Source organism: Triturus cristatus, chromosome 9 (assembly GCF_964204655.1).
Source record: "Triturus cristatus chromosome 9, aTriCri1.1, whole genome shotgun sequence".
In the NCBI taxonomy this organism is placed as follows: Eukaryota; Metazoa; Chordata; class Amphibia; order Caudata; family Salamandridae; genus Triturus; species Triturus cristatus.
In genome coordinates, this window is record NC_140592.1 from 675,435,983 (window position 1) to 675,455,294 (window position 19,312).

Below are 19,312 nucleotides of genomic sequence, written 5' to 3' on the forward strand. Positions count from 1 at the left end.
TGTTTAAAAAAGGCTTTATTTAGAGTTTGGTCAGATGGGATACACTGTCAAAATGTGACGGCTATCCCATCCTCTGTATAACAAATGCAGTAAGCTATATTGTACCTGTGACATGGAAGACTTGACATCCTTCAGGTTTGTGATGAAGTATCCCATCCGCCAAACTCTAAATAAGGCATATAATTTGGAGGGGATAAGTGGGAAGAATGGAATGGGGCTGGGCTGTCCACAGTTAGCTTCTTGGCACATGCTAGCTACTTACAAACTAACTATATTCAATTGCTTGAAGTTTGACTTGTCTTTCTCATTGCTCCAATTCAGACAAGACAAGATGGAATATGGCACAGCAGTTGGGACAGAAGGTAAGTTCGCGCTTTCATATACACTGCATTCTGATTCCAATGAGTTCTTACATTGTGGTAAAAATAGTTCACTGTTTGTGAGACTGTTTGGGGAAATTGATGTGCATGTCCTAAGGTATACGTTAAAGAGCTAAAGGATGTTTTAAATAAAAGAAAGACCACACTTTAAACAAGAGATGTGAACATCTTGTTCAGTGTGATGGAGCACAGGTCAGTCTTACTATTTCTCCTCGTGATAGACTTTTCTTAGTTGCCTAAGAGGTAAAAGAGAGTGAACATTATTGAACATTAATCAACCAATTCAATTTGGGACAATCTATAGCAATGGGCCACACAAGGGAAATATGAACAGAGAGGTCTGTACCACTCAGAGTCCAAAGGTATCTGCTCTAGAGACTAACAGTGTGAACACCAACTAAATCTACAGAACATTTGAGAATTCCACATCATGACTCCAGTAGTTTCCCAACTTTCCACAATAGAAATTGACAACTTCACTTGAATTTCCCATCCTACGGTTGAACATCAGGACGAGCTTGGAAGACTCCCTGATCTTGATACGACATGCATGGTCGTCTTCTCTTAGTCCATCAGTGGTTCTCATTCTTGCCAAAAGTTCTCCTCCCAGGACCTCACTATTTCTAACATACAATATGTCTTTCACTAGCTATGAGAACATGTGAACGTACTTGCAAAAGAAACAACATTGTTGTACAAGCAAATCTTTCACATTGAAGGTTAAATATTGATAACCAATCACTTAAGGCCTTTGGTTAAGCTTACTTGGTGAGACAGTCAACGTGTACTTCAGATACATGATTATATGTGCACATTTAATACAGATGAAATGCAAAATATTAATATATGAATACATGAGTACATAAATGCAATTTCAGTAGAAGCAGTATAACTCAAAATTAGAATTATAAATGAGAATGAGAACTACAATTTATAACATCATAATGAAGGCATTAGAACACACACTTATGTGAACTCCTAATTTCTACAGTGAATGCACTCCAATAATATGTTTGGAGCTTCACTTTACATTAGTAAGGTTAAAGCACACAGAGAATATAGTGCCAAGTGCACGTAAATATAGCTCCTTTGTGATGTGTATGGGTGGAGTTAAAATTGCACTGCTCAAAAGGTGATCAGTACTCAAAACCCTGGTAAAGTCTGAGGACAAATTGTGCCTTTATGTGACGTGTAAGGGTGAATCTAAAATTGCGCTGCTCCAGTCCTCCCTCTAATGGCAAATCAAGCCATCACAATCAGGATCTAGATCTTATCAGATATTATCAGATGGACCAGTTATAACCTTACAATTGTCATCATTTTTTGCCTAGACTCCCCCAGACATTTCACGTCATCATAGTCTCCACATTGCTTCTCCTCTAACTATACATCTGCTCTCTTCCTTTTTTCTCCCCTTTTTTCTTGTAGTCTCTTGTACAATTTAAAGATCACAACTAGAGATATCGCACAAATAGCAATTACAAAAAGGGGTTTCAAGATGGCTCCCAAAATTCCACTTCCCAAGTTTCTAAACCATTTCCCCACTGAAGCAAATCCGCTCCCAATAGCTTCCTAAGCACCTGTTGCTTCTAACTCTCTCAAATCTCCCTTCAGACTAACCATATTGTTAATATACTTCTGCAAGTCCTTGCTGTTGTCAGGAATGTAGGTGCAGCCTTGCTGGCCCTTTAACATCTGACAGACTCTGCCCTGTTTTGCAAGAAGGATGTCTAACAGAAGTCTAGTCTGCAAAACCATAGATCTAATAGCTACTATTTCAGTATCTACAACTAATAAAGCTCCTGCAATATTAGTGGCCAATGTAATTCCTATGTAGATGTCATTTAAAATCATACCCACAGATGGAATAATTGCACCAACATTATCTCCTACCATCTCTCCAGCACTGGCTCCTCGTTTAGGCCTAGACTTCTGCTCCCACACAGGGTCATTAACATGTTCCACATGATAAATCTTTGGAAAGATTACTCCTAAATAACAGGTAGCATACCATTTCTTGGGTAATTTGAAATAGGCATACTTTCCACAAACAAAATAAAGTCCCGGTATTACGGAATCGTTTCCAACTTGAAATAATTCCCAATTTTCTCTAATTTGAAATGTGTGGTTACATTCAATCTTTCCCAAAAATAGAATGTCATATTCATTCTTGTCCGTCTCCAAATACAATTTCCCGTTAAGTTGCCAATCTAAATCTAAAGTGGCTTGATTTCCTTCTGCTTGATGATCAAGTTTAGTTAGATTTGTTGCGTTAGCTCCCTCCTGCTATCTATCACTAAATGTATACATTTCTTCTCGACATCTGTAAAATGCACGTTAAATTATGTCTGTGAGATGAGGCGGTGTCTAGTGTCAAGGTAGGTGTAAAATACCTTTGAGCGGTGTCAGTGACTTTGATATAAGAATGTCTATTCAAGTCTTTAAACTAAGGAACTTCTGAAAGAACTAAATCATAATTTGAAAAATAATATTGGAAATAACCTCGTCCATGGAAAAGGCACACCACTAAACTACAGGTAACACCATAAGTCAGAGGAAGATAATTTTAGGTTATACCTTCTGCAACTGATGCAGGCAGTTGCGTGCAGATGTAGCAATCTCTCACTTCTATGGTATCCACATGTTCATAAAGCAATTAACAATAAACATTTGAGGAAAGATTGCCTCTTGATGAATCTATAAGCAACTCCTTAATGTAAACTGTATACAGACTACTGTCTGCAGGATGTAAGGGTTTGGGGTAAACTTTGGGCTTAGCCTCTACTGTGCTAGATGTAGGTGATTTATAATCCTGCAAGCAAAACAATCAGTATTACAACCATGACTATTAATGTGCCTGCTATTATGTACCTACATTTATGAGTGTTAGGATTAGTTTCCATCACTTCTCTAAAATCAGACAGTTGGGTTTCAAGTAGCAGCAGAGTCTTCTCTGTTGGAGTCCATCTGTGCAAATTGCAAAACAAAGTTCACATGAACGTGACAACATTTATTTACAAAATCTTTGTTAGACTTCCTCAGCCCTACTCCATGTTCGTCCAAAATGACAACCTTCAGCCGCCTCAGGGCTCAGTTATATTCTTTATTCTTTTTAACAAAGGTTATTAAATTGTCTCTATTCAAAAGCTCATTTCAAAGTTCAGTCTAGAAATAAATCTAATGATAATCTGGTTCGATCAGTTCAGTGGCAAGGTGAGGTCAAAACACAGTTCAGCCACAAGCATATAGTCACAAATGTTCAGCCGTAGCTTCACCTCTAGCCTCCAGTTCCCCAAAGTTCTGTCTCTCTGTCATTGGTGGCAAAGTATATACATTTGAGGGATGAGTAACTTTAATGGCATTCTAGCTCTTTTTGATCTCCTGAGTGCAAGTCCTTCACCTTCTCTGTCATTCAAATCCGAATCCTCAGTATAGTCTGGAATGGTTTGGAGGCCACATTCATCTGGCAGATTTGGTCTCCCTCTTTCTTGCCTTCCTGGCCAGCGTTCTCCAGCTGCCACTTGTGGTTGTACAGCACTAGGACGTTCATCTGAGTCTGAATTTTTCTAAGTCACCACCACAGGACAAGACTCTCCTTCTTCAGCTCCAACTATCCATTCATCAAGGTCCCCCTCAGATTGAAAAAGTGCTTTTTCAGACTCTTGCTGGTACCCTACAGCTTGACTAACCTACTCCTGTGTTCTCTCAACCACCACTGGAACATCTGGGAGAGTTGCTGTTACATCATGAAGGTGACACAGAACCCTATGAGTGGGTGCAGCATGCAGCCAGTTGGGGAAACGGCCATATTTCACAACAAATGTGGTGACTAGGATCACCTGGTAAGGGCCATGACAGCGGGGCTCAAGACAACTCTTCCTCAAATGTTTGTTCACCAAAACCCAGTCGCCAAGACTAAGGTCATGGCACTGCTTCTGGTGAGGCAGTCCTGTGGCTTCTTCAACCTGGTGAGACAAAGAATGCACCAAGTCAGCCAGTCCTTTGCAGTAATCAAGAATCATGCCATCTGTAATGTTCACAAGCGCATTTGCAGGTACAGCTGGAGGTATCATTGTTTTGCCCATGATAATTTCATTAGGAGGCAATCCTGTCCTCTGATCAGGAATGCTGCTAAGACTCATCGACACAAGAGGCAAAGCATCAGGCCACTTTAAAGACGTGGAGGCACACACTTTTGCTAGTCTGGATTTCAGTGTGCCATTAATTTGATCCACCAGACCTGAATGAACAAGCAGACCATGGCATCCTTCCTACATGAGCAGCACAATGATACTTCTTAGCCATTGGTGGCAAAAGATTATTTGGCAACTCAGGTCTTCCATCTCCTGAAACCCAAATGTCATCAACTCTCTTGACACAACCTGCTGTGATCCAACTTTGCTGTTCTGCCTCTGACACCTCTTTCAGGAACCTCATAACTTCCTTCCATGTATAAGCAGTTGTTAACAAAAGGTTGTGCTTGGTCTCACCTGTTCCCTCATTCGTTTATTACTTATTAAATGTACAAGCTCTATATGCAAAGTACTTTGCGACCTCATCAGTAGACCTGTTGCCCAATGCCACATAATCGTCTCCCTTGCAGCGTGCAGAGCATTTCACAACTGCAACTTGGCCAGGCATCTGCAAAGCTTCAAGAAGCTTCCTCACTTGCTCACCATGCCTGATGGGGGATCCTGAAGCGTTCATATATCCCTGTTGGGACCATAACTGTCCAAAGCCATGCACGACACCAAAGCCATGCTGAATATCAGTGAAAATTGTCACCTGCAGCTGGTCTGAAACACAGCATCCCCTGATAAGATCAATGAATCCAGCCACTGAGCTCGTGAACAGATTGGCACTTGGATGGGCCAATTTTACTATTGTGGGTGACTTAAATCTTCACCTAGATAATATAGAAGATCCCGATATAGCTAATTTTATAGCAGACCTTTGGGCCTGTCAATTGGTTCAGTTGGTGCAAGGTTCTACTCACACGGCGGGTCATCTTCTAGACCCAGTGTTTACCAACTTGAACTTCTTGTCTGTAGCGGCCCCATTAAAATTGCTTTGGACTGATCATTATTTGATCATGATGTATCTGTCAATCAAAGGGGCTAGAATTAAGGATTGCTGCCACCTCACATGCAAGAGAGCATGGCATAAGCTCGACTGGGCTAATTACGCTGAAAAATTGGGGACCTCCTGCCCCATGTCTAATGCGGACCCTAACATGGCATATACTGCCTTTTCTACCTGGAGCAGACAGCCCTTGGACGAGCTAGTCCCGGAAAAGTGGCAACCATCCAGCAAATCTAGCTATAGCCCCTGGTTTAACGAAGAACTTGCCGTATTGCGAAAGGACTGCAAAAAACTTGAACGCACTAGGAGAAGGGACTACGACTTGATGGCTAAAGAAAAATATTGTTTGGCCATTAAGAACTACCAAAAAAGGATCCAGGTGGTCCGAGCCACTTTCTATGCGTCACAACTTGCAGGCAGTGGGAATAAGGCTAAATGTATATTTTCCTTAGTTGCCTCATGAACAACAGCTCCTAAGGAGCCTTTTATTTCATCAAACAAGCAATGTGATGATTTAGCGGCATATTTCATTTCCAAAGTGGAAAGGATTTGTAAACAATTTCCCGCGTCAATTCAATCTACTGATTCGGTAGAGGCAACGGCCTGATTATTGGATAAGTTCCCGCTGATTGTGCCTGCCCAGCTGGAGGCACTCTGTTTTAAAATAAAATCTGGTTCTCCCCTTGATCCGCTTAGGCCAGGTCATTTTCTTCAGCTTCTTCCTACAATTCAGGGCCCTCTGTGTGACATCTTAAATGCTTCATTGACCACAGGAATCGTGCCCACTGCTTGGAAGATAGCAAAAGTCCTGCCTTTAATAAAGAAACCCAACTTAGATCCAGATCGTCCTGAGAACTATAGGCCTATCTCCCGCCTACCTTGGGCATCGAAGATTCTGGAGACATATGTCAATGCCACGCTCTCCAACTTCCTGTCCTCTAATAACATCTTGGATCCCTCGCAAAATGGCTTTCGCCCCGGTCACAGCACTGAGTCAGCACTGTTGGCCGTGACAGAACATCTTTGGGCATCTTTGGATAAAGGGCACACTGCGGCATTAATCCTACTAGACTTGAGTGCCGCATTTGACACCGTGTCCCATGCCATTTTGCTGAGACGATTAGAGGAGGTTGGGATCAATGGCTTGGCCTTACGCTGGCTGGCATCCTTCCTAGAGGATAGGACTTTCGAGGTTTCGGTGCCCCCGTTTTTCCTCAGGGACTTTCAAGGTGAGACAAGGTGTACCTCAGGGCTCATCTTTGAGCCCTTTGCTTTTTAATATCTACGTGCCGCCACTGGCTCTTCTCGCAAAGAGCCGTGGTTTGACCCTTGTCTCTTATGCTGACGATACACAGTTGGTGGTAGCCCTGTCTAGCAATACCGTTAGGGGTAATAGCCTAGACGCCGCCTGCTTCTGTACCAATTTGGCAGCAGTGGCGGACTGGCTTACCATCAAATGTTTGCAGCTAAACGCTGAGAAAACGGAAATTCTGCTGACGGGGAAAGACCAGGGTCTTTGGAGTAATGATTGGTGGCCCCAGAGCCTTGGACATGCACCCCCTCCAAAGACGATGGTGAAAAACCTCGGTGTTTGGGTAGATAGCAATCTTAACTACCAAACCCAGACTAAGAAGGTGGCTGGCACATGTTTTGGGCTGCTTAGGAGCTTTAAGTCTATTTTTAAGTTCTTTGATGCCCCTACTAGACAGCTGATTATTCAAGCCACAATCCTGTCACGGCTGGACTATGCTTCGACTCTCTATTTGGGGGCCAATAAGGTTGAGGTCCACAGGTTACAGAGAGTCCAGACCGCTGCGGCTAGAATGTTGCTAGGTCTATGTAGATCTATCTCTGCCTCAGGTGCAATTCGAAGACTACACTGGTTGCCTATGGAAAGACGTATAGAGTTCAAGGCACTTTGTGTGATCTTCAAGGCATGGAAGCTGGCTTCTCCACAGATATTAACAGACCTGACCCAGCCTTATGAGCCCACGCGCCAACTTCAATCCTCTAGCCAAAACCTGTTGAAGGTGCCACGGGTTAAGAAAACCAGGGCAGTCGGTAGATCTTTTAGGTATAAGGCAGCCAGGCTGTGGAATTCTCTCCCAGCATTTATTTGTGGTCTAAGGGATTATGTGCCTTTCAGGAAGGCCCTTAAGACCCATCTCTTCCCCAAAGTCTAATCTGTGTTGGAAGGTGTCTTGAGGGCTTAGTCCTTGTCAGGAGCGCTGGGACGCCCCTTTGTTGGGGCAGCTGTTGCGCTATATAAATTGTTATAACATAACATAACTTATGTGGAGTAAACTCCTTGAAGCCAGGAAGCTTCAACTACTCATGAAACGGTATATACTGCGCAAGCAGCTCTCAAATTTACTCTGTGGTTTTGCAAACACGAGCCATCCACAAATAGTGTAAAATCAGATTTGGGTAGTGGCTGATCTTGTCTGTCTGATCTTGGCTTGGTGCACAGTTCAGTGACATCAAGACAGTCAAACTACACTTCACCATCATTATAGTCATTCTCTGGAAGAGGCAACAAAGTAACAGAATTCAAAACAGCATAATGTTTCAGTGTGATATTTTCAGGGGCCAGTATGATTTGCTCATACTTAATGAGGCCGCTGTTAGTTAGGTGCTATGTCTGGGTTCTGGTCAACAATATCTCAATGGAATGGGGAAAAAAGAGAGTCAATGGATGACGCATCGTAACGCTTTCACACCTCTCTATGATGACACCTGTGGCTGCCATGGATTTGAGACATCAGGCAATGCTGAAGCTACTGGGTCAAGTGTAGCAGAAAAAGATGCAACTGGTCTGCGTGCACCTCCCTGCATCTGTGTAAGCACTGAGAGAGCGTAGCTCTCCCTCTCACGACAGAAAAGCAATAACGCTGTATTGTGATTAGGGCTCCCGGTTTGATGGTATTTACTTTTTCAACATTTCCTTATGTGTTTATCAATATTTATTTTTTGACCATCTCATTGGTTTTTATCCATATTTATTTTGTGTTTTGTGAATAAATGAAGTAATAAATGTGTACATTTCCACATTTATTTAACTGATAAACATGCACTGACACTTTGCTGCCTGTCGCATTTTAGAAATTAAGCAGACAAATAAAGCAAAGCACTATACCTACAGGTAAATATCAGCATTATAGTACAAATATATGTTAACATACACCTGTATTTAAGGAAATCACAAACTATGTTTAACTTCCCATGCTATCTATCTGCTCGGCTGTTGCCCTGGAAATCATGAATAATAGCATGGAGAGTCACCCACAAGAAGCACAATTTCGATATTTTTCCACTTTTAAAACGCCCACAAGAAGCCTAATTTTCTGTTGTTTCAGCTTTTAAAAATAGATACAGACAGGAAACACATTGTTTTCTGTCTGTATTTATCTGTAAAAGTCTGTAAAAACTGAAAACCGGGAGCCTTAATTGTAATCAGGCATTCACAGTACTGGAGCACAGCAGAGACTTTCTCTCAGCTCTAGGAAGGCAAACAAGCAATTGTTATCCCTAGGTACCAGATCAAATACAGCCTTACTTGTCAGCCTCTGTAAAGGCTTGCCACTAGGGAAAAGTTGGGAATCCACTGACGACCGTAGCCTACCATTCTCAAGAACATCCTAACTTCTTTCTGTGTAGTTGAAGGATTAATGTGCATAATTGCTGAGATCCTTTCCTGTCTCACCCTCGTTGCTCCTTTCTCAATGTGATGTCTGAGATACAGAACTTCTTTTTGACAGTACTACAGCTCACTTGGGGACACTTTATGGCCATTCTCAGCCAAGGGGTTCAACAGAACAATAGACCCATTCTAACAAGCTGCGTATTTGACACAACCATCTGGTAATCAACGTATTGGACCAGGACAGAGTTACAGGGCATAATCAGGGACTCCAGATACTTTTTAAGGATCTGATTGAAAATGGACGAACTCTCCGTATACTCTTGTGGGACTCAGCAACATGCCAAAACACGGTTGCCAAACCAAAATGCGAAGAGAAACTGACTGTCCTCATGCAATGGTATGGAGAAGAAAGCCGGCAAAGGTTGATGACAGTGAATCACTCAGCTTCATATGGAATCTGGAATAAAATCACAGCTGGATTCAGTACCATGGGACAACAAGGTGTTGCTCTTTCTCAAATCCTGAACAATGCAGTACTTCCCGCTGGGCTTCTGCAAGCCAATAATGGCTGAGTTTTATGGACTCCCCATTATCTCTTTCAAAATGCCTTGTTGGACCATTGATTCAATCAATGGAATAATCCCAGCAATAGCTTTATGGGTCAGATTATATTGTGAGGTTCTTGGGTACTGAACATTGGACTTTATTTGTGAAGTTCTTGGGTAATGAACATTGGACATTATTGGTATAGAATAGGCTACACTCCTTTGGAAATGTCATTTCCTGAAAAATCTCAAACTTCCTGCTTCACTGTATCTCTGAGATCGGTGGGTTACCTTCAATTGCCATCATAGGGAACCGTTTGATTGTTGAACTCTGATCGACCAATTTAAAGGCAACATCCTCATCATGAGTCTGGAACTCCACACCCTTTGACATGCTGTAAATGGTGCAATTCAGCTTACAGAAAAAATTGCTTCCCAAAAGACTCACATGACTCGAATCATATACCATAAATTCATGATTCTCTGTAAATATTCCTATTTTTGCAGGTACTTTTCCCAATATGAGCCTTGTCGTTTTCTTATTTGCAACTCCAACAACTTGGATTCTTATACCCGAGAGGGGTGGGTTTGGTTCCTCCACTGTTCTAACAGTAGAGGGGGTAGCACTAATGTTGATCGAAAATAATACAGGTAGCCTTTCACCTCATCATTTATGAATTGACCACTCTTGTCTACCTCCAAGACTGCGCCAAGCATGCATTCTTCCTCCCCTCTGGCACACTGATCGGAGCCATAGTTGTCAACTGTATCAAACAGGGGCTACTGTTGAAATGGGCTATTGGTTGGTCCTCTTCAAAGTAGCTACATCGATCTCAGTACTCGGATCAATCGGAACACCACAACCTTTGCTTTGTGGTTGAAATCTACCTTCCCCTGCATCACAGGAGCTCCCTGCTGATACGCTCCTTGAATAGAAACAACATTCCCTACAAAAGGCTGATTCTGACTGCCTCTCTGAGCAGCTTTCATTTGTGCAACCATCAATTTCTCTTTCAATTTATTTTGCTTCATTTCTATTTCATTATTGCTATACTTTGCATACTTCAAAATCTCATCAACCAACCTATTCTGCCAACAAATCAAATGCTACTCAATCATCATGCTAATTTCAGGTCTCAATCCTATCATGAACCATGACACAAAATGTCCCATATCCTTAGGATCAAGAGTCTCCATCCCACAGTATTGCGTAAAAGCCTGCAACAATCTCTCATAATAGGCATGAATTGATTCTTTGGGTTCTTGGGTCGTCCTGTCAATCTTGACCCAACCAATGTCTTTGGACGATACCTTTGATTTAAAAAATGTAATTTCATCATCAAATGCAATGAACCTTTAATCAACAGATTTCTCATTGGCTCCTTCTTGGGACATTCTGTGGCTATTTTACATTCTGCCCACAAATCACTTGGAATCACAATACTGCACTCAGTATTCAAATCATCCCACAAGAACTTTGAGAGTTTCACAAACTGCTCAACCTGCTTGTACTACTCCACTGGCTTCTCTCTTAATTTTGGATAATGATTAGTGAATGACGCAAGATCACTTCTACTCCACAGCACATGAATGTAACCTCTTCTGGGCACTTCCCTGGGGGGTAAATTTGAGGCACTCACTCCCTTTCCTATAGAAAAAAGGCTGCTCTCCTGTAGGTTTCTTTCGGTCTTTCTTTTTCACACATCTACCTTCCCATTTGTCTAACCCAATCCATTTCTGAATGTTCTGAATCAGCTCTCTAATCCGTTTTTTCATTCCTAATGTTCTCATGCAGGCTATGTATTCCTCACTAAAGTATACACTGTAGCTCTTCTGCAAGGCTTTGGTCCTATTCAAATCTACCTCATATTTCTGGGCTTATTCGGATAGTCTGTTATAAACTTGTCCGGCACATATGGTAACATCCTTACACATAAACACAAGTTCATGTTCTTGTTATCTTCGTATGAATTTAATCAAGCCAATGCAAGGTTTTTACTAATCATATCTTCCAATTTTAACTTTGATTTAGCAACATCCACCAGATTTACTCTCACTGGTGACTGAATCATTCCTTGTCCAATTTTGAGCTTCCACTTTCACTTGATGGAGCATTGAGAACCTTCAACATTCATCTATTACCTGAGCACTAAGACTACGTTGCACTATAGGGGCATTAGGCACAGTTCCTTCTCTGGGGGTGCTATGGTTAGCCTGTAGGGGTGGCTCCAAAACAGGCGTACCAAGATGTGGCGGTCTCTGGAATGACCCTATTGGACCTAATTTCATCTGACACACAGTTAAATATGCACTTGCAGCACATGGTGAACTCACAGTAGTTGAAATTAGAGAAACAAATCCTTCCATACTCAAACTTGTAAGAGTATTTCCTAGGGTGCTTCCTCCAGTAGGAATAGCCAAATGATGTGTTGTGCTCCCTGTCAAACCAGATTTATAGATAGGAACCACAGAACCAATGGTAACTAGGACAGTAAGAGCCTCCGGGGCATTGAGGGCTGTGGAATTAACAAGGGCACAAATCCCTGAACGCTTTCCCTTGGGGTTGTAATTCATATTTACTGGGGTGACTCCTGTCCAGTTAGAATTTATATTCACTCATGTGGTAGCCACTTCAAGGTTCCCACTAATGCCAGCGCCACTTCCTTCTTCCATTTGGGTCTCATTACATGGAGGTGGGCGTTCTGACAACAATGCATCCAAGAGACTGTTGCTAGAGTCTCTATCACTGACCTCACTCATATCATCTGGCTCCTTTGGCTTTCCCTTTTTCCCTTTCCTTTTCTTCTCCTTCCCCTTATCAGATTCTTCACTTGCTAATGCAGAGTATAACTTGACTCACTCTATCATATAAGTTCTAAATTTCTCTTGTTCTGCATCCCACTTAGCATCCGCGTAAGTACGCACTGCATTTCGGGCTCTTCCCTGATACTTTTCTTTTTCCCTGACAGGAGCCACCCACTCCTAAGCATTAAGCGCTTCAAACTGTGCAGGTCTAGGATGTGACTTCATCTCATATAATATCTTCCTCAAATTTTCAATGATTCTCACATTAAATGTACCATAGCATGGAGATTGCCTGTACATCTTCTTTCTCTATTATCTTCTGCCATCGACCAATCCAAATACATGTGTGAAGCTCTATGTTAATCATTATATAATTATCTGATGTACCATCAGGTGGTGCTTCTTCTTCCTCTCTAACAGAGTATGGTCACAGAGTATGGTCACATCTCCCCCTAATTAGATCTCGTATGACCCTAAAACATTTCATTTTTTATAAAAAAGGTCGAAAATCACAGTTAGAATCTTGTTTCGGACCAGGAAATAAATGTATAGCCACAATTTTCATTTGGCAGTAACAGCCAATAACAGTGCCACACTCTATGGCGTATTCAACCAATAGCAGCATGGCTCCACACTATGCCATTCTCATTGTGGCACACCATGATGTCACTCTCACTCCTCGCAGTCAAAGCCATCTTGAGGATTTTGGGGGCCCTGGGACAAACGTATTTTGGGGCCCCTGTTCAAAACAGCTTGTAATTTGTGATCAAGTTTCAGCTCTTTCATGCCCTCTTTGGCCAGGTCACTGGCAAGGCACAGGCACACTCTTCCAGATTCAAAATCTGTGTACATCTAATATTCAGGTATAGTGATGTATGTTTTCAATATTGTAACACAGCAGGAGCTCACTAACATTAATGCACATAATCTCTGTGACACCCTCTCAATTCTGAAATGCGAGGTCCTGTTTTTATCTAAATGAAACGTTTTCTATGGATATTGCATGAAACATGAGCATAATATTTCTCTTCAAAATATCTGAAATAGGCTGTCACACACCACCCACATTAAAAATAAATTAAAGCATATCCGTATTTAAAATAATCTGTTAAGAATTTTTCAAGGTTATCAGGGCAAGACTCTCTGCAGAACGGAGCTGGCTCTATTAGGTGGCCCCCTGAAACCTTGGGGCCCAGGGCCAGAGCCCACCTTGCCCATGCCTTAAAACATCTCTGCTTGCAGCAGTTCACACTCGTTTATTAGTTCACGATCTCTTTTTTCTCAACTCTAAGCACACAACACAAAATGCAAAGCAATTTCAACAAATAACTTTGTCTGCTCAACTAAAGAATCAATATTATTCAATCACACAAGAAACAATCGGAACAGTACTTTCCAGCCTATTCTAATTCACATGCGAATGAAACCTTGAGCTTCGGGGTATCACCCGTATTAGTCAGGCTTCTCCGTGTGCGCTGGGATTCACCATACCAACCCCACCTTGCATTCCTGCAAAGATAAATATCCCTATCTCAATTGTGTCATCAACTACGTCTCACGATGAACACCACAAAATTTAGCAGACAATTACAATATAGTATATTCTACACTTTTTAATATTATCAAGGGATCTTAGGCCACGTTAGACCAGTTAACAACGTAAACTTCTCTGCAATTAACGTCACACTCACACACCATTCAAAACATATCCGCAAAACACAACACAATCTCCTTAAAACACCGCAAGCTAAGCATAAGCCACTGCAACTTGTGATCCTATTAATACATACTCACTCCTCCAATGGTATATAACCCACTCCTAAACCGCTGGAACTCCCTTGATCATCCAAACCAAAAAATGGGATCTATGAGTTGGGGCTTGGTCTGGGCAAATCTAAAATAGGTTATTCTAACTCCCTCTACTTCAGTAACTAACCATCCTCGTTTTGCTTCCATCTGATTGAGCACTGGGCCATTCTTACCATTTCTCCTGGGGATAGACCTTTCTTAGTTGCCTGACAGGTGAAAGGGAGCAAACATTACTCAACCAATTCAATTACAGTGCAGCCCAATTGGACACACAATGAGGACCAGGAATCAATGGGTAAGGTTAAATGGGTTTATTACAAATTTAAAGCCGAACCAATATAAATGAATCTTAAGAACATATTATAAAGATACGGAATCACTACAGGGAAACTGAAACATCTAATGAAATTAAGTCTTAGTACAGAAAGCCTACAAGAAAATCAGGTGCAGCAATACAAAAGATAGGAAATAAAAGTTGATGGTTAGTGTACAGGTTTCAATCCTCGTGTTATGCATGAATAAATCTAAAGTCACCTAAACTAGTCCTAAACTAAAATTGGAAAACAGGGGAAACTTAGTTAAGTCGGGGTAAGCAGGAAGGTGTCACCATAGTGGACACTTTAGTAAAGTTTCTACAAATTGGGGCAATGTATAGCATAAATCCACACAAGGAAAATATGAACAGAGACGTTTGTACCTCTCAGAGTCCAAAGGTATGTGCTCTAGAGACTAACATTGTGAACAACAATTAAACCTACAGAACATTCATGAAATCCACATCATCGACTTCAGTAGTTTTTCATCTTCTCACAATAGAAATTGGCAACTTGACTCAATTGTCCTATACTATGGTTGAACATCAGGATGACCCTTGATGTCTCCCTGCTCCTGATACAACAGGAGTAGGAGTCTTCCCCTAGTCCAGTGGTTCCCAAACTGCGCCACCAAAACCAGCCAAGGGCGCTGCAGTGCAGATGCTGATCATAATGTATTCTGAATTACACCAGCCTCTGGAATGCAGGCTGGGTGATCAGTGCCTGGCGACCACTAAGTGGTGCACTTGCTGCCTCGTAGCGTAATAATTTATCATAAGTGAAGAAACACAGGGTAGCAGACGTTTCCCTCATTGAAAGTGTTATCAATCCCCACGCGAGGACAGTAGGACAGGAAACAGTTTGGTATTTGGGTATTTATTATGAGCACAAGCCACTGGAATTAGCATCTCATCTCAGAGGACGTTCCCAAGTCGAGGACATTAAGATTCACTGCATTTTCAAAAAAGAATCGTGGTCCACAGTGTCCAATGCCCAATGTGATGAATATTCTCATTTATTTATGTTTATGTTAGTTATTTCCAGTATTTATAAAGGACAAAAGATTGGGCTGCGTAGCCCCCACGTTACTATGTGATTCCTTCATTGTTTGACTTTGTTAGCACTAAATGCGATCCAGTGTAATTCAATTCCAAACGGGTCGCTCCTTCAGGACTACAGTAGAAGCGTCTTCATTTCCTTACAGCACAAGATTAACCCGGAAGCGGCTGGAGGACTGCCTCGTAACAAGAGGTCCAGTACTTTTTCAGAATAACAGCTTTCCCCAGTATGCTTCCCCGTATTTGCTGATGGCTTTTTCTGGTGCTGGAGCCACACCCCTGGCTTTGTCCACACTATCCGTCCTGGCTTTTTACTCTGCCTTTCAGTGGATGCATTTTGAGTACTTTAATGGTGTTCGAATGCCTTCACTGCAGCCTACTCCCATTACAATGTTACAGTATTTGATGTATGTGTCAGTACAGTGAAAGCATACAAATGACTGACCTGAAGCAACGGCATCCTGTGGTTCAGAGGCATTGTGAAAGTTTTTTTTTCATCTCCATACTGTGGCTATTGCTGCTGTTTTGTTGCTAATTACAGTGGTTTGTATATAGGCAGACTGTATTTAACAGCACTAACTTTCTTCATTTGAGGTACAGCCCCAGCAGAACTCTGAATGCCTTGGCATTCTTTTCATTGGCTTTACAACATGGATCCATGGCTACAAAAATAGGCTTTGCCTTTCTTGATAAATAGCTTTACTGGAATTGATGTGGACACATGGAATCCGTCTGAGTGGACTTCGTGTCCAAATGAACCTCAGTGGTAGGCTACTGACCTGTCATAATGTGAAAGGAAAATCACAAAGCGAACACGCCATTGCAATTCCTCATTGAATTCTGTGTAGATCACTAACAGATGTATGCCCAGTGGTTCACAAACTGTGCGCCGCAGCACCCCAGCGTCCCTGGACTCGGCTGGATGTGTCCAGCTTCAGTTTGATCACCCATGAACAGCAAATAGATGCATTCACTGCACGACCTGAGGGGGCACAAATATTGTGGAAAGAGAGAGCAGACATATCTTTGCATTGCACGCACTATTCTCCCTACCTTCATCCCAATTATTTTCAGGGATTAAAATGGATGCACTACAGAGGTCGGGATTACTTACACTTGCATACTCAAACACAAAATAAAATATTGTAATGGGGAGCCGCGGCCAATGGCCAATTGGTCAAGGGAGCTGTAGGTCAAAAAAGTTTGGGAACCATTGTCCTAGTTCATTAGCGAATTCATTTGACAAAAATGTTCCTCCCGGACCTCACTATCTCTAACACACAATATGCATGGGGAGCCGCGGCCAATGGCCAATTGGTCAAGGGAGCTGTAGGTCAAAAAAGTTTGGGAACCATTGTCCTAGTTCATTAGCGAATTCATTTGACAAAAATGTTCCTCCCGGACCTCACTATCTCTAACACACAATATGCATGGGGAGCCGCGGCCAATGGCCAATTGGTCAAGGGAGCTGTAGGTCAAAAACGTTTGGGAACCATTGTCCTGGTTCATTAGCGAATTCATTTGCCAAAAATGTTCCTCCCGGACCGCACTATCTCTAACACACTATATGCCTTTCACTAGCTATGAGGTCATGGGAACGCACCTGCCAAAGAAAAAAACATTCCAGTGCAAACAAAACTTTCAAGTTGAAGGGTAAACATTGCAAAACAAATGCTTAAGTCCTTTGGTTAAGCCACCTTAGTGAGACAGCTAATGTGCACTTCGGATACATGATTATTTGTGCAGATATGATAATAAATGCAAACCATTAATATATGAATAGATGAGGACATAAGAAATGAAATTTCAGTAAAAGCAGTATAACTTGAAATGCATAAATATAAGTGTCAACGAGAGCTACAATTCATAACAACATAATGTAGGCATTACAACACATGCTTATGTGAATCAATAATTTCCACAGTGAATGCACTACATTAATGTGTTTGGAGCTTCACTTTACATTAGTAACATTAAGGCACACTGAGTATATAGTGCCAAGTGCAAGTCAATATAGCTCCTTTGTGATGTGTAAGGGTGGAGCTAAAATTGTGCTGCTCAAAAGATGATCAGTGCTCAAAACCCTGGTAAAGTCTGAGGACAAATTGAGCCTTGATAAGGAAGAAAACAGGCAATTCCTAAGGGTGTGATGAACTAGAAAGCAAATGCAATTCACCTACAATCACATATTTAACAACCAATTCAAAACTATAGGAACATTCCTTCTCTTTTGAAATGTGCAGAGCTAATATGCAAATAGAAATTGCTAGCCAGACAACAAATTAAAGAGCAAAGTGCAGCAAGCATTGGCAAAGCCAATTGGTCTGGCTTCAGTGAGCATGTGGGAAGGTTATTTTCTTTATTTGTATTGAGAGCACGTACAACACAATTATAAAGAAAAAAAGAAAACGTATTGCTGCATAAACATGGCAGCCATATTCTCGCAATAAAATTTTAATTGAAAAATTAACCATTGTAGAAATTAAAAACAAAGAAAGTAAATCTGAATCTTAGCGTTCAGGTGTACTTAGAACAGGTGTAAATAAAACAACTTTATTTAAATGCACGTCACAAGCAAATATGATTCTTATTAATCCAAATGGAGAAAATATTGGCCTTGATGTACTGTATCCTGAAGACGTAGTTTAAACTATGAAAGGTTCTATAACAAGCAAATGAGTTTTACCTTGTTTTACCAGATTCAATGGAGGAGTCTGAGGCAAGCAGCACAGAATCAGAAGGTGTGACGGAGAAGGGGAAGAGTTTGGAGAAAGAAGACTTTGATGGATTTTATGACTGAATCCCTCTGTCAAGAGAACAGTGGCTCAGACCAGGGCCCGACTGGGGAACCAAAAGTAGCACTGGCAAAAATGCTCAAACAAGCCCATCTTCCTTCATCTCCTAATGCAATGTCTCTCTTTCCATCTATCTATTCTCTCTTTTCTCACTCTCTGATTACTTTCTCCCATTCTCTCCCCTCTTTCTCTCTCTCTCTTGAAGCCCTCCCATGCCATCTGCCATTAACCATGTTGAGCTGGGGAAAGTGACAGGCACCAGGAGCGGCATCTCTACCCTACAAAAACTGCCTCCAGGGACTTCAGCCCACTGGGAAAAGGCCGGGTGCTGCATGATCGACTCTACAAACGAGTCGCTTAGCATAAACATTGGCTCAACCAATCTCTCTCGACTGTCTTCAATATTATATACTCTGCAATACTCATTATTCTTAAATTCCTTATTATAGTCAGTGGAGGGTGCTCATCCCAAATAAATATACAGCCCTGCCAACTACCACGCACCAGGGGTGGGACTAACACGTTTTATTGCTGGTGTCTACATTACCACACTAAAATGGATTAGCAAGCATCCCAGAGCTCCTTGTGCCAACTTCTGCACTGAGGCGCTGCAGTATTCCTAGAAGCAGTGCGCTTCAGATTGCTCTGTGGTGCTGGCTGCATGACCAGCCAAAATATCATTGCGAGCAGGAAAGAGTAAGTGTTGCTACGCTACTGGTTTTCGATTATAGCTTTGGCAACATTTCTTCCCATTTAGTGAATAAAAAGATTGGCTTGACCTTCCTGGCCACATGGATCTGACGTTGCAGTGCATATTGGTACAGTGTTAAAGGAGGCACCTTCTTGTTCTACACTATGTCCTGCTGCCTAATGATTGGCCA

At 41.8% G+C, this 19,312-nt stretch overlaps 1 protein-coding gene across 1 annotated transcript in view; it reads left to right on the forward strand.

The window, feature by feature from the left end:
* Positions 1–18,767, forward strand: part of LOC146798473 (uncharacterized) — a 613,542-nt gene extending 594,775 nt beyond the window's left edge. The window contains exons 11-12 of the mRNA XM_085627975.1: positions 322–362; positions 18,336–18,767. Coding sequence (XP_085484101.1) covers positions 322–362; positions 18,336–18,436 — 142 coding nt within the window. The 3' untranslated portion in view covers positions 18,437–18,767. The remainder of the gene's footprint in view (positions 1–321; positions 363–18,335) is intronic.
* Positions 18,768–19,312: the final 545 nt, after the last annotated feature.